At 38.2% G+C, this 13,796-nt stretch overlaps 2 protein-coding genes and 1 non-coding gene across 17 annotated transcripts in view; 2 read left to right on the forward strand and 1 right to left on the reverse strand.

The window, feature by feature from the left end:
- Positions 1 to 1,448: 1,448 nt before the first annotated feature.
- Positions 1,449 to 11,201, reverse strand: TRMT5 (tRNA methyltransferase 5). Of its 11 annotated transcripts, none has more exons than XM_016925797.4 (6): positions 10,837 to 11,073; positions 10,114 to 10,232; positions 9,247 to 9,902; positions 7,529 to 7,653; positions 5,490 to 6,141; positions 2,290 to 2,584 (listed from the first exon to the last, which is right to left on the reverse strand). In XM_016925797.4, exons 3-6 carry the CDS (start codon positions 9,791 to 9,793, stop codon positions 2,430 to 2,432), a joined length of 1,479 nt encoding a protein of 492 aa, XP_016781286.1. In that variant the 5' UTR covers positions 9,794 to 9,902; positions 10,114 to 10,232; positions 10,837 to 11,073; the 3' UTR covers positions 2,290 to 2,429.
- On the forward strand, positions 4,342 to 4,450 carry LOC112205406 (U6 spliceosomal RNA). Its single transcript, XR_002939373.1, has one exon. It is a non-coding gene; the product is annotated as a U6 spliceosomal RNA (small nuclear RNA).
- Positions 11,202 to 11,262: 61 nt separating the features above from the next.
- SLC38A6 (solute carrier family 38 member 6) overlaps positions 11,263 to 13,796 on the forward strand; it is a 96,457-nt gene continuing 93,923 nt past the window's right edge. For 3 of the 5 annotated variants that reach the window (XM_054666633.2, XM_509991.9, XM_016926175.4), the window contains exons 1-2: positions 11,263 to 11,395; positions 12,521 to 12,651. In XM_054666633.2, the coding sequence (XP_054522608.1) occupies positions 11,291 to 11,395; positions 12,521 to 12,651 (236 nt within the window). In that variant the 5' untranslated portion in view covers positions 11,263 to 11,290. Of the gene's footprint in view, positions 11,396 to 11,573; positions 11,705 to 12,520; positions 12,652 to 13,796 lie in introns of those variants that run through there. The other 2 variants (XM_063792939.1, XM_016926176.4) reach the window with 2 other exon arrangements.

The following is a 13,796-nucleotide window of genomic DNA, read 5'->3' on the forward strand; positions in this document are numbered from 1 at the left end:
CTTTGTTCAATAGGCCAAATTTAGAAGTTAACTGACCTTATTTGATCAAAGGGAATGGTGAAAAATAACTTAGTGACAATTCACTGAGGTTTAGTGAATTCACTGAATCTACTAAACAACAGAAATATTCTAAATTGATGTGCTTATCCCCTACCATCCAAGTGATTTACTCTCAGAGACAAAGGCTGTACATATCTTTCATCTACATGAGTTAAGTCTTCAAGTATTTTATGAGTACAGAAGTAACAATTAACAACTACTGTATTACCTGTGTCCCAGGCACTGCTTCATGCTTTGTGTATTACCTAATCCTCAAAACAGTTCTACTAGTATTTCCCCCATTTTAACAGATGAGGAAGCTGAGACAGTGGTTAGGTAAGTTGCCAACAGTCATATAACTTAAAAATAGCAGAGCTGGGATTTGAACTTAGGCAGCCAGACTCCAGAAGCCATGCTCTGGAGATGACTGTCAAACAACTGCTGTGCTAAAACTAGTCCTGGTAGTCGAACTTCGTAAGACTTCCAGGAAGTTCTACAGATCAAGTATCTAGATCTTTTATGAGATATAAATGACATCAACTAAATGATCTTGTTGATGTCCTAAGAGAAGTTCTGAGAAATTCATGATGTAGAAAATGATTTTACTAATAACTATACTCCCTCTTAAGCAGATATTAATGGTACAGAATACATTTACATCATAGTATACATGATTACTTAGTATTCCTTAATTTGATTCAATGAATATTTCAACTATGCTTCTCTTAGAAGTTGTCTTTAGGCTCTCAACAGGTTGTCAGATAATTATTTTAAAATCCAATTAAGGTGGTAGAAAACCTGTCAAAAAGTTAACAAAATTAAAAATTGTATCTAATGAGCTTTCCAGCTTTCTAGCTGTCATTTTCTAGTAGATTCATCAGGAATTCATTTACTAGGTATCACATCTGAAAGTTTAGGGTGGACCTAGATTTAAATAATGAATAATCACTTATCCACTCTGAAAGGGGGAAGTTAAAACGTTAATAGATACATCTAGTTCTGTTTTCTTTACAATTACATATTGCATATTTTGTCCAGAGTAACTAAATGGAGACAAGAGTCTTACCACTTTACATGTATAAATAAGAACATCATTTGTACACATACTTTATAACCTAGGACATCAGTGTACAATACTTGGGTTGTTTCAAAACAATTTGAATTAAGTAAGGAATTAGTGTTCCAGTTCATTACATCCCTATACTGCTTACCATTTATTGCCTTCATTTGTTTACATGACCTGCCAGACTTCTGAAGGCATTTGAATTTGTAATTAATGATCTAGATTAGGGTTCTTAAACATTTTCTGTAGGGCCAGATAGTAAATATTTTAGGCTTTGCAGGGTAACAAGCAAAATCGTGGATATTATGTAGGTACTTACAGAACAAGCTAAAACAAATTGCCACACTTTTTTTTTCTTTCAAACTGTATCCAGCTTTATTAAAGACACTTCCATAAACAATCATGGTATTTCAGGCAGGACATGGGCAGACAGTCATTAACAGTATACAACTTTCAAACTCTCTTCTTCAATGGACTACCAAAAATCAGCCACTATAAAACCCAATGAAGTCCTCATCTGATGCTCTGAACAGGGAAAGTTTAGAGGGTTAACATTTCACATTTAGCATGTTGTTTAACAACTTTTCACAAGCCAACCCTGACTTTCAGGAAGTGAAATGAAAATGGCAGAATTTATCCGAAGATCCACAATCTAGAAATGGAACCACTGCTCTTTTGACAGGTGCCATTTCAGTGGCATCACTGGAAAGTCCAGATTGCCAGACACACTGGTAACCAATGACTGGGGGTCAGGTCCCAACAGATGTCTGGGCTTAAGGGGATTAAGTCTATGCTGAAAGACGGAAAGGGAAAAGAAGACATAAAAACGAATTTGTTTTTCCATACCACAAGGCTTTTGTGCCAAGGTGGCCATGTGTGTCAAAGTCAGGAAATCCCTCCTCCTGGGAGCCAAGAGGAAGTCTCTCAAAACTAGAAGGGAAAGATGTTTTCCCCACATCAATCCAGCTTCAGAGATATTCTATTAGTGACACATACCCCTTCCCCCAAAAACAACAATGAAGTGTTCTGTGTGCTAACAACATAGCTTAAAAAAAGTAAAACAAAATTCTGCATTTTTATAAAACTTGATAAAGAATATTTCAAACTGTACAGTCACCAGAAGTACAGTTATAAAAAATGCACACACTTCACTTGGGATCTCCAGCACCTTCCCCCTCCTTGCCAGCATCAGCTTTTCCCTTTTTCCCTTTGGGTACCTTCTCTCGCTTCTTTGCAGGGGCCTTTTTAGGCTTGGGCTCTGGCTTTGGAGGAGCAGGTTTAGCAGACAACCTCGCAGATCTTCTCTGTGGTTCATCCTTCACCTTGGCTATATCTCCTTTAGCATCCCCTTCAGTCTTTCTCTTGGGCATGGCGGCGGCGGTGGCTGCGGGATGTGGGCACCGGGTGTGGGATGCAGCAGCGCGCAGGCTTTGGTCGGTCCAGGGGTCGTTCTCGCCTCTTCTCCTTCACACTGCTCCCACGCTTTTTTAATTGACAAAATTCAAAATATAGCCCAATTTTTTGTAATGCCTTTTTTGGTGAGAATAACATTGCCTCTAATCAGGGTTCTAAGTAAGTGTTCCCTGTGATCAAAATCAGTTGTAAATGATTGCCTATTAATGGTTATCATTAACCATCATTAACCATTAATACTAATGGTAATAAGATTTTACACATTTCATCTTTAAAAATGTCTTCTCATACAGATAGGTATTGCCAAATACTGCTGTCAATCCAGGAGCATATGAAATTAACTGAGCATATTCATCACTTGGAAAGCATTTGTAAAATTCTTTTACATTTCTTCCCTTGAAATTTGCCTTTTAGCATGTCATTATTTTAATCACTTCTTACTGAAAATTAGGTTGAATCACCTCAATTGCAGTTAAATAGATTTTGAAACAGGGAAATTTCCTTTGCACTTGCACCTAGGTCCCTAAAAATGCTGAACTCAGAAAATATACTCACTAAAATTTGTGGGAATGGAAATCTTGTTTCTTGTTTTAACTTTTGATAGTATGACAGATGTGTAAGGATACTGTCATCAAATATTGTGATTCAAATATCGATTGTCAAAATGACTGTACCATATCAAAGTTGTTTTGCCTTGTGTTTTAGGTCATTCTTGCATTGCTATAAAGAAATACTTGATACTGGGTAATTTATAAGAAAAGAGGTATAATTGGCTCACAGTTCTCCAGGCTATAGGAAGCATAGCACTGGCATCTGCTTCTGGGGAAGCCTCAGGAAGCTTTTACTCATGGTAGAAGGCAAAATAGGAGAAGGCACTTCACATGGCGAAGGCAGGAGCAAGAGAGTGTGGGGGGCGAGTGCCACATACTTTCAAACAACCAGATCTCATAACTCATTATCGTGAGGACACCACCAAGGGGATAGTGCTAAACCATTCACGAGGGCCACATATAAGGGCTCACGCCTGTAACCTTCACACTTTGGGAAGCCGAGATGGGAAGATCTCAAGCCTAGGAGTTCAAGGTCACATTGAGCTGTGACTGTGTTTCTACACTGCAGCCTGGGCAACAGAGCAAGACCCTGTCTCTAAGTAAAAATAAAAATAGAGTCAAAGAACCATCCAGAATCATTTCCTTTTTTAAGTGACTATTTATGTCGCTTTCAATGTCCTTAACTCTTTAAGCAACTGTTCTTGCCAAAGGCCAGTAATCTTAATCAAGTTTATTTTCTCTGGATATATTCAGCTGCTGCATCCAAACATAATTAATTCACACCATCAATAAATGGCTTTGCTTAGCTAACAAATGATTGACTTAGAGACTTACTGTCGTTGCAGCCTCATTTTCATTTTGTGAAGAAATTCTGCTCTGTTATTTCCATTTTAAATTTTCTAATTTTTCTAACAGTTGCTTGCCTGTGAGTTGGGAATACTGTGACGAGTGGTTTGTCTGGTAATGTCAATGGTTATTCTTTTAGCTTAGCTATATAGATGCCTTGTCGTCTAATTCAACATCAAAATAATTCACACCCTACTGTACTTTAAAAATAACAACAAAGTGCACTTTTCTTGTTTTGCTATAATAGATATGCTCTGGTAATAAAAAATAAAATGTGGGTTCATGTGATATACATGGCACTCAAAATGCTGTCGTTACAACCACATCAGTGATTTGTGATGTGTCAAACAGCAGTGTGAAGTGATGACAGTCACATTCAGTGTGTGTTGCAACCACTCAACTCTGCTATTGTTCAAGAAAGCAGCTGCAGTCCTCACTTCAGCAGCACATATACTAAAAAACTGGAATGGTACAGAGAAGATCAGAATGGTCCCTGCGCAAGAATGACATGCAAATTCGTGAAGCGTTCCATATTAAAAACAAAAAACAGCTGCAGATGATATGTAAACAAACGAGCATGGTATGTTCCAATCAAACTTTATGAACTCTGAAACTCTTAATTTCATACAATTCTAATTTTTAAAACTGATACATAATAGATGTCATACAATTTTCACGTCACAAAATGTTCTTTTGATTATTTTTCAACCAACGGAAAACGTAAGAACATTATTAGGCCACAGGCCATATGAAAACAGGTGGTGGGACAGATTTGGCCTGCAGGATGTAGTTTGCCTGCCCCGTTCTAAATAATTTCATTTTTTATTACTTTTATGGTGATAGTTAATTGGCAGTAAAGGAGTAGTTACGTAAAGGACAACTACAAAGTGGTGTTAATACCTTCCTAGTTAGTACTCAATCACCCTACTTTCAAAAATTATTTTCCCTGAGAGAAAATATTTATTCATATTTATCCAATAAAAATTAGATATATTTTGTTATAAAATAATTGTATGTTATAATTTAGATAACAGGGAATGTATTTGGTAGCCTTAGTTCAGTTAAAGTTTAATTGGTAATCCTCAATTTGTAAAATAAGGCAAAGTACAAGGGTTCAATAGTAAAAACCGAACCCTAAAATTTTATTAAATAATACAAATTCTATTTCACTACATGTAAGTCTGGTAGGGAGATGGAGAAAACATTTCCAATTAAGTGTTTGAAGCAATTTGTGTTTTTTCATCTGAAAAGGCTTCAGCTGTCCTCTGCCTTTTAAGAGGCGGATCTTCATGATTCTCTGTAATAAATCCAGAAAACCTATTTTAGGTAAGATTTTAACAGTTGAAAATACTCTTAAAAAAACAAACAATATAGGCATTTTTAATCTAGTCAACTTAAACATGAAATAACATTCTTGCAGATTTACTATTTTAATGAAATAGCCTTCTATTAGACTGAACTAACACAGTAGCTTTCTATTAGACTGAATTAATACTGCATTAAAATTTGTAAAACTGGGAGGAATTAGTTACAATTGAATGGCAAGGTTTACATTTAATTTCCCAGAAACTGCTCACCTGGATTTCTGGTCTGGTTCTTGTAGAGTACAGAGGCAGGAATCTGAAAGGTGATGCACAGCATTTCCTTGTTTGGGGCCACATTTCTTACCAGGTGAACTGAACTGCATGCCTCCAGAGAAATGCCTAACACAGCTCCAGCCCTTTGCCGAACATCCTCAGCAGGGTTAGCATCTTTGGAAAAGCTATAACAATGCACTATGGGAAGGAACTCACTGCTGCATGGCTGCCCATCTAAAAGCCACTTGAAAGCACTAAGAAACTCTATAGCTTTTGCTGGCAAGTTCATGACAACGTGCACAGAGGGTTTTCTTTCTTTTGACAGACCCAGCAGCTGCATTAACTCTTCTTTGACTGGTCCTTGGAGGAAGTCTTTCCCATCCAAGTTGAAGACTTTCACCTTTTGGTCCACTTTATTTAATTTACAGTTGTACAACAGCCATTTATGAGATTCAGGATTGAGATCATTGGCAAATACAGTGCAGTTTTTCTTTGCTACTGGAATGGCAAAGGGCCCAACCCCAGCAAAAACATCAAATAGGACATCCCCAGGTTTGAGAAGTTCTGTGATACGGCTGTGTTCTGTAGACAGACGAGGATTCCAATAGACTTTTGAAAAATCAAATTCATAGGTGTAGTTGTTTTCTCGAACCTGAAAAAAGGTGTTATGCTTTTTGGTTAATTTCCTTGGTCCTAAATCCTAACCATTGATATTGGATAGGTTGTGTAAACACACAGGCAAACACATACACATTTAAGTTTACTACTGTAAGAGCCAAACAACAGTGCATTTAAAGGCATTTTAATTAGACTCCTGGTGTTTATGCTATTCCTAAGGCCAGTTAATATACTGCATTAGACTTATTCATGAGAAAAAGTCATCTCTTTAAAGCCAAATGGCTCTCCATCTCAATCCTATAGGGCCATGGCCATAAAGTAGTTACCATATCACATGAGGAATTTTTCAGACAGGCCAATTAACTGGCTCAATTATACTCTTATGTCACCAGATAGACAAGGCAAGACCTACAATTTTGAAACAACACACCACCCATATCTTCATGGTGGGTAGCCAAGTTGCAGACAGTACTTCTATGCAGCAAACAAGCTTCCCTCCTTATTTAGTTTTGTGTTTGTAAAAGGGAGCCATGGTAGACGTGTCACTCAATTTTGAGGTATTTTACCACGTTTTTCGACAGCTACTTGAACTTTGCAAATTTGATGTCTATAAATTAGAGCCAGTGTATAGAATGAATCATTCCCAGATTCTCTTTCCCAAATTTGAGTTTTCATGGGTAAACTAAATATATACAGTGAAGCTAATTCTTGAACAAAAGATTTTTTAACGTTTCTTTTGGGTCTATTGTAGTAGACACCTTAAAAAACAGAATATAAAACTTAAGTTACAGTCATGAAGTATGACCTCAGCCATCATCTTAAACTCATTAATTTATGCATGAAGAATCAAAGGCCAGAAAGTTCATAAGTTCTACAAATCTCACAGATAGATACATCTTCCATCTTCTGCTTTCCAGGACCTTAATTCCCAATTTGTATGTATTTTTTTTTTCCTTCTTCCAACCATATCAGATGCTTCCGGCCAAATTATAAAGGTTACAGAGGTGGAAATGTTTCTGCAAATTTCTGCCAACTAAAAGTCTTTCTGGGTATAACCTAGAAGGTTTAAATATATCTTGAGAACTATTTTATACATACTGTTCTATAACTTGCTTTTTGTCACTTATATTGCTTTCTGGCAATTGTCCATTGTCAACCTATCGATGGACAACTTATTTTAACAAATACGGAGCTAAAAAACCTTTAATGATGGAAATATTCCATTGTATCACTATATGAGAATTTAACCAATTCTTCTGAAAAGGCTTTATCAGTGTTATTCCATCAATAGCATACATAAGTGATCACATTCTCACATACTCACCAACACTGGATGTTACAAGTATTTTAAATCTTTGTCATCTATTCTGACTTTAAACATGATATTGATATACACCTTACTTGGAGATAATAAAATATACCTTTGTCATCATGTTCTGCTCTCCAGATAGCACTTCCATTTGGAAATTTCGGTACATATTGTCAATATTATTTATTTTATTTACTGCTGAGGTGATTCCTGGATTTTTGTCAATCATAACCTGGCCTAAAAGAAAAAATGAAAATCCATAATACTGCCTATTGGTTGCAAAATAAAAGCTAACATTGTTAATATGAAACAGAAATGGGTTGTATTTCTTTTGGTTGATAAAGACTGCACCTACTGTGTGTAATGTGGCATGCAATTAAAAAAATTCAACAGATGACTAAAGTTAATGTCTGACGGTTGCTAATATGCACACACAAAATGTTGGGTACATTTTTAAAGAAAACGTTTTGAGGAGTTTGGGTCTACCTAATGTTTTTTCCATGTTTTACTAAATCTTTTCAAATGAACCAATAAACAAGGAACCAAAAAGGTAGATCACAAGGAATTGGGAAGGAATGGAAAGAGATGTAAAGGACCCTGGCAACAAATGGCCTCAGAAAACAGTAAAACATCTGCCGGTTCCACTGGCCTCAAGCCAAATGTCTGTTTTCCTGTGGCTTTGGAAGAAATGCCCCCACTTTAGAAATATATGCCAGCAAAACAATGTTTCCAAAAAAAAAGAAACATAGATTATATTTAGAGTCCTATCTAAATTAAATGTTCATTTACTTCAGAGCAAAAAAAGCTACAGAACTGGCATACTCATGGCCATTTGATGAATCTATTTTTTTAGTTAGCACTTTAAAAAAGTTATAAAAATCTATATGCTATCTCATTGCATAACTTGATTTGTAAATCAGCACACAGTACCCAATTATACAATATCCTGAAATACAACCAGCATTTGTCCCATTTCTGATAATCAGATACTTGTTTTTTAATATAGTATCAATAAACGAATTAATCATTGTTCTTACCCTTTCTGCTTCATGTATCTGAACTCAACTTTTAAGGTACAGAATTTAGTTTGAAATGAGGAATGAAATTTATAAATTTTTAAAAACTATTCTGAAGGTCTATAGTAAAAGCTTTAAAATTACCACTGTATGAAAATGTTTCACTTTTAATGTATGAGTGCCTCTATGAAAGAAAGTTTATAAAATAGGAATGCCAGAGGAATGTTTGAGTTAGGGTAGGCAGTGACTCATAGGAAAGCCTAGACTTGACATTTGTACCCAGTCACAATTACAAGGATCTGCTTAAGTATTTATGTTACCACTATCCATTATTACTCCCTTCATCAATAAAAACAAAAGAAATGCGTAACAGGACAGTATGGTGCTTGACATATAGAAGAGGCTCAATTGGTTGAATCAATGAAAGCATAAGTAAACATCTTGCACTTTTGACTATAAAGTACCCAAATTTATGAAACCTAGTATTTAACATAGCCCTGAAGGCCTAACAAGTCTTGTGTACCAAAAAGATCTCTCCTCAATGTAGCTGCCAAAGCATGTGATTCAAGTTTAATCTACACTGATGTATTGTCGTACACAAAAGCCTGGACCAGTATTTGGAACTTGCTATGACTAAAGAAGATATTTCAAAATGGCCCTCAAAAGAGGGTATGTAGCTCAAGATCTAGCTTAAAGTTAACATGATAAAATGTTCTGCCTCTGTAACTTGGCATTAAAAAAATAATTTTTAAAGCTAAAATTAACAATTTGCAAATTCCCTTCAAATATATGAATATTACTATGACACACGTACCAATTAAATGTTTGAAAGGCAGCTGATGATCTCGAAGGTTTAGGTGTGCAATATGTCCAATCCTGCTAAACCCTGAAGTTACATCTTGACCTTCAGGAAGCACAGCTCTCAAGATTTCTTCTGACTTAAAGTTTTCATATGTTAGTTCCAAATTGTATTTAGAGATCTGTGGACTGACATTAAGCTGCTCTAAAACACTGAGTTCTGCTTTCTCAAAGGAATCATGAGTAAATATTTTATAGGGATCCAACATGATTAGTCTACTTTCTTTATCTTCCGGATCTTCAATCACACGTCTTATGCCTGGGCGCTGCAATGCTGCCCTTTTTAGGGATCGCATCAATTTACTGACTATTTCTTTCCTCACTTTAAGCACTGGAATGTTGACTGTCTTTTTAAAAGCTGTTCTATCAAGTTTTGTCATGCCTCGGACATCAGAAGGTGGTGAAAACAATTCAGTCTCTCTCTCATGTGTTTCTATTTCTGGCATGGTTGAGAATCTTTTTCTTTGACCCAATAAGAAAATACCAGGTGCTTCCAAAAGCATCTGTGTCAGGGATGTCCAAGCTACTGGAATCAACGATTTTGATTCAGTTATGCTATGGCTTTCCAGTTTCAGAAATCTTCCTGAGAATCCAAATGGCCTCCATAAGATCCTTAAAAAAAAAAAAAAATTCACACACGACAGCTTTTGAGAATAAAAATCTAAATTCTACTATCTCAAATAACCTGCTAAATGCTGACAAATAAAACGTTTAGTGATGTGTGGGAAGTATACTATCTTTTCCAGACTAGGATGACTTTTTCAGGAAGTCGTATTAGTGGTAGATAATAGTGGTATATATTAAATTTACACCTTCAACCCACCTGCTCCCAGTTCAGAGGGCTTAGTGATCCATTAGCCATACTCAATGATCCTCTTCACCCACAATTTTCTAGATAATACATTTGGGATTGGAAGACTGAAGTATGAGTTAAATGGTCATCTGTAAATGAAATAGTCATTATACATGACCATTACTAGTGGTGATATTTATTAGGATAGTCTCATGGGTGCTTATTGTGTCAGATACTGCGCTAAATGCTTTATGTACATTATGAATCTTGGGAGGTGTGCAGTATTGCACCCTCATTTTGTAAATAAGTAAACTAAAGCTCAGACGTAAGGTAACCCACCCAAAGTCTCCCAGCTGATAAGTGGCTAGGCATGGATTAAAACCTAGTTTTGACTGACTTCGGTGCTTGTGTTCTTAATATATTGCTCTGTTGTTTGTTTTCGATGCTTTACTGCCACATGTCCTGCCTTTAACTAGAGGCTTCTGTATTTTGAGGACGAGAGCTTTGCTGATTGTTATATGCATAGTATCAGTTATTCACTGTCTTCTAAAATACCAAAGAATTTACTTGTAAGGGGAAAGGGCCCTGTCCCAGAATCCTGTAAAGCAACGAAGTCTAACTTCACCGTCAGAGATCAAATCGGGTCTAGCAGCTGACCAGCTGGGTGACCCTGGATAAATTACTATAAGTCTCGGTTTTCCCACCAGTAAAATGTGGCGAAAGGCTTTTGAAACATTCCTTACTATCCAGTACCTCGAAACTAAGTTCAGCACCTAGGCGGGTGGGTGACCTCGCGATGTTTCTGTGCCCATGCAGCACATGGCAGAGAGCAGCCCTGGGCGGGCTGGTACCTCCCCTGGACCATTAGCCCCTAACGCGGCCGCCACCTCACCAAAGCACCATTCCAATTCCCCACGTCGCTCTGCAGCTGGATCCGCGAGCCGACCCCTCACCTCCCGCTCCGGTACCGATCGGATGTGGGTCGCGGGTGGATGGGCGGGTCTTCTATGACATCATCACTGTTCGTCGCGAAGAGGGCGCGCGTCATCAGATCACGTCGACTCGCTCCTCTCCTTCCAGGCCCTGGTGAAGTACGGAAAGCCGGAAGGGCCGGGCTCAAAGCTCCGCCTCTGGCGCGACCGACGACTGGAGCGCAGGGCAAGGGTAGAGGCTCGTAGATGGACCTGGTAGTCAGCTGGAGAGCAGCATGGAGGCGTCCTGGGGGAGCTTCAACGCTGAGCGGGGCTGGTATGTCTCTGTCCAGCAGCCTGAAGAAGCGGAGGCCGAAGAGTTGAGTCCGTTGCTAAGCAACGTAAGTGAGCTGTGTTCGCTTCCCCGCGCTGACGCCCTCCGGCTTCCCTCAAGTGCCTGCCAAATAAGACCCAGAAAAGGAGGACCGCACCGGGACAGGGGAGATGCTGGAGCCTGAACCCTGGGGGATGGGGTCTGAAGGCAGCCGCCGAGATTCAGATGAGATTGGCGCAGTTATGAACGTGATAGCAGCCTAGCATACTCTAGAAAGAAAAGATGAAAAGCGTCGGGTGGAAGAGATGCAGCGTTGAGTGGAAGCTGCGAACATGATGGGATGAGCGGCCATAGGATTATGTACTCACTGCTGTTAGTTAGTATTTTTGTCACCTTATTTTCTCCACCAGTCTCGTGAGGTCTTTGCAAGAGTCACAGGATTTTCCTCTTCCGACTTAGTCATGGGGGGAGGGAGAGTAATAAACATTTTAATACAGAAATTCTTAGCGGTAGAATGGAAGTGGCTTGCTAGTAAGTGCATAGCACGTTCCTGACCCTAAAGCCTGTGCAGTGGGCACTCCGCTTTTTAACTCGAGTCCTAGACACTGTTCCCAGGACTTTGTTCCCAGTGCTGTTTGTGGGGAGGGGGATGTTTTCAGGGATACTGCCAGAACAACGTGAATTGCTGCTGTTTATAATACTGTCATTGCAAGGTATTCCTGACCATCCTTCCAGTTTGGTAGAACTAATTCATTAGATATATAAGTAGAGATTAGTTGTGCAGTCCTAGTAATTGAGGAGAAACAACTGCCCACAGCAGTCCCAGGTTGACTCAGCAATTCTTTAGTAATCACATGAGCTGAGGCCTTATCCCTCCTCTCTCTCCCCACTCCATTCCCATCCTATCTTCATCTCTTGCAGTCACAAGGTTAGTCATGGCCCTTCCTGAACTCTACCTGTCTTGTGTACTGGTGGAAATCATTTTCCTAAGAAACCCTAGATTCCTGGAGCTGCAGTAGTGGGAGGTGGGAAGGAAAGGAAAGGAAATTAGTGTTGGTTAAGCAACGAGTGTGTCATACAAAGCCTGGTGGTTTGCAGCTTTTTTCCATAATCTTTCATTTATGGAATTTCTTCACGAAATTTTAACTTCACCGTCCAAACATTTAACACTACTAAATTTGTGTGCTTACAGGAACTTCACAGACAGCGATCCCCAGGTGTTTCATTTGGTTTATCAGTGTTTAATTTGATGAATGCCATCATGGGAAGTGGCATCCTTGGCTTAGCTTATGTTATGGCTAATACCGGTGTCTTTGGATTTAGGTGAGTCTTCATATTTTACCATCAAATTTTTTTTTCCATTTTGATAATATACGGAGAAGTAGAGAGATAGATTCCAGAAGCTGCTATTATACAATTTCTAGTTAGTTATTTCTGGGGTTTTAGCATTTTTCTTGTTATTCTTGTTGCTAGTGTGTACCTTGGAGGGCTACTACATAGCTTCTTAAATACACAGAAGTGTGACTAGTTTTTAAAAATGGGAACTTGATCCACATTTCATTTATAATGAAATATGACACTTAAGAGTGGCATATTCATTGTATCTCCTTGGCCAAAGTGAATCAAAGCCATGCAGATTAACTTCCAAATAGCAATTTTGTGAGTGCAAATACAACACATAATCTTTTCATTCCTCGCTGTCTCTTTGTATTGTTAAGTAGTCTTATTTCACTTTCAGAGGCCAGACATGTGTTTTGTGCCTGTTCTTTTTTATGTTTCAGGACTTAGCTTGTAGGCCAGTTTGCCCAAAATAGAAGACAATCCTGGATATTCTGTGCTTTCATAGTACTTTGTATATTCATTCTGTTATTATAATTGTTACAATGATATGTTTGGAAATTAATATTCCCACTAAACTGAAATCCTTTACAACTGGAGGTCAAGGCAGGCGGATCACTGGAACCCACGAGTTTGAGACCAACCTGGGCAAGATGGTGAAACCCCATCTCTGCCCAAAATACAAAAATTAGCCTGGTATGGTGGAGTGCGCCTGTAGTCCTAGCTACTTGGGAGGACTGCTTGAGCCTGAGAGGTTGAGGCTGCAGTGAGCCATGATTGGGCTACTGCACTCTAGCCTGGGTGACAGAGTGAGATCCTGTCTAAAAAATTTAAAAAATAGAAAAATCCTTTATAACTGGACCTTATTCTTAGCATCTAGCACCACATGGCTAATAGAATGAATGAACAAGTTGGCTTTGTCAGTAGAAGCAGATCGATTTACTAGGAAATTTAAAATGCCTAGGGAGTCTCTTTTAGGTTTATTTCCTGCTTTTATTCCAAATTTTTTGATAAGCAAAGCAACTTTTAAGTAACCCAACTTGCTTTTATTATGGAATGTACTCACAAACTTTCATTATTTTTAAAATTAAAAACTATATGTGACACCTTAAGCAAGACATAGTCAGAGG

Source organism: Pan troglodytes, chromosome 15 (genome assembly GCF_028858775.2).
Source record: "Pan troglodytes isolate AG18354 chromosome 15, NHGRI_mPanTro3-v2.0_pri, whole genome shotgun sequence".
Lineage (NCBI taxonomy): Eukaryota > Metazoa > Chordata > Mammalia > Primates > Hominidae > Pan > Pan troglodytes.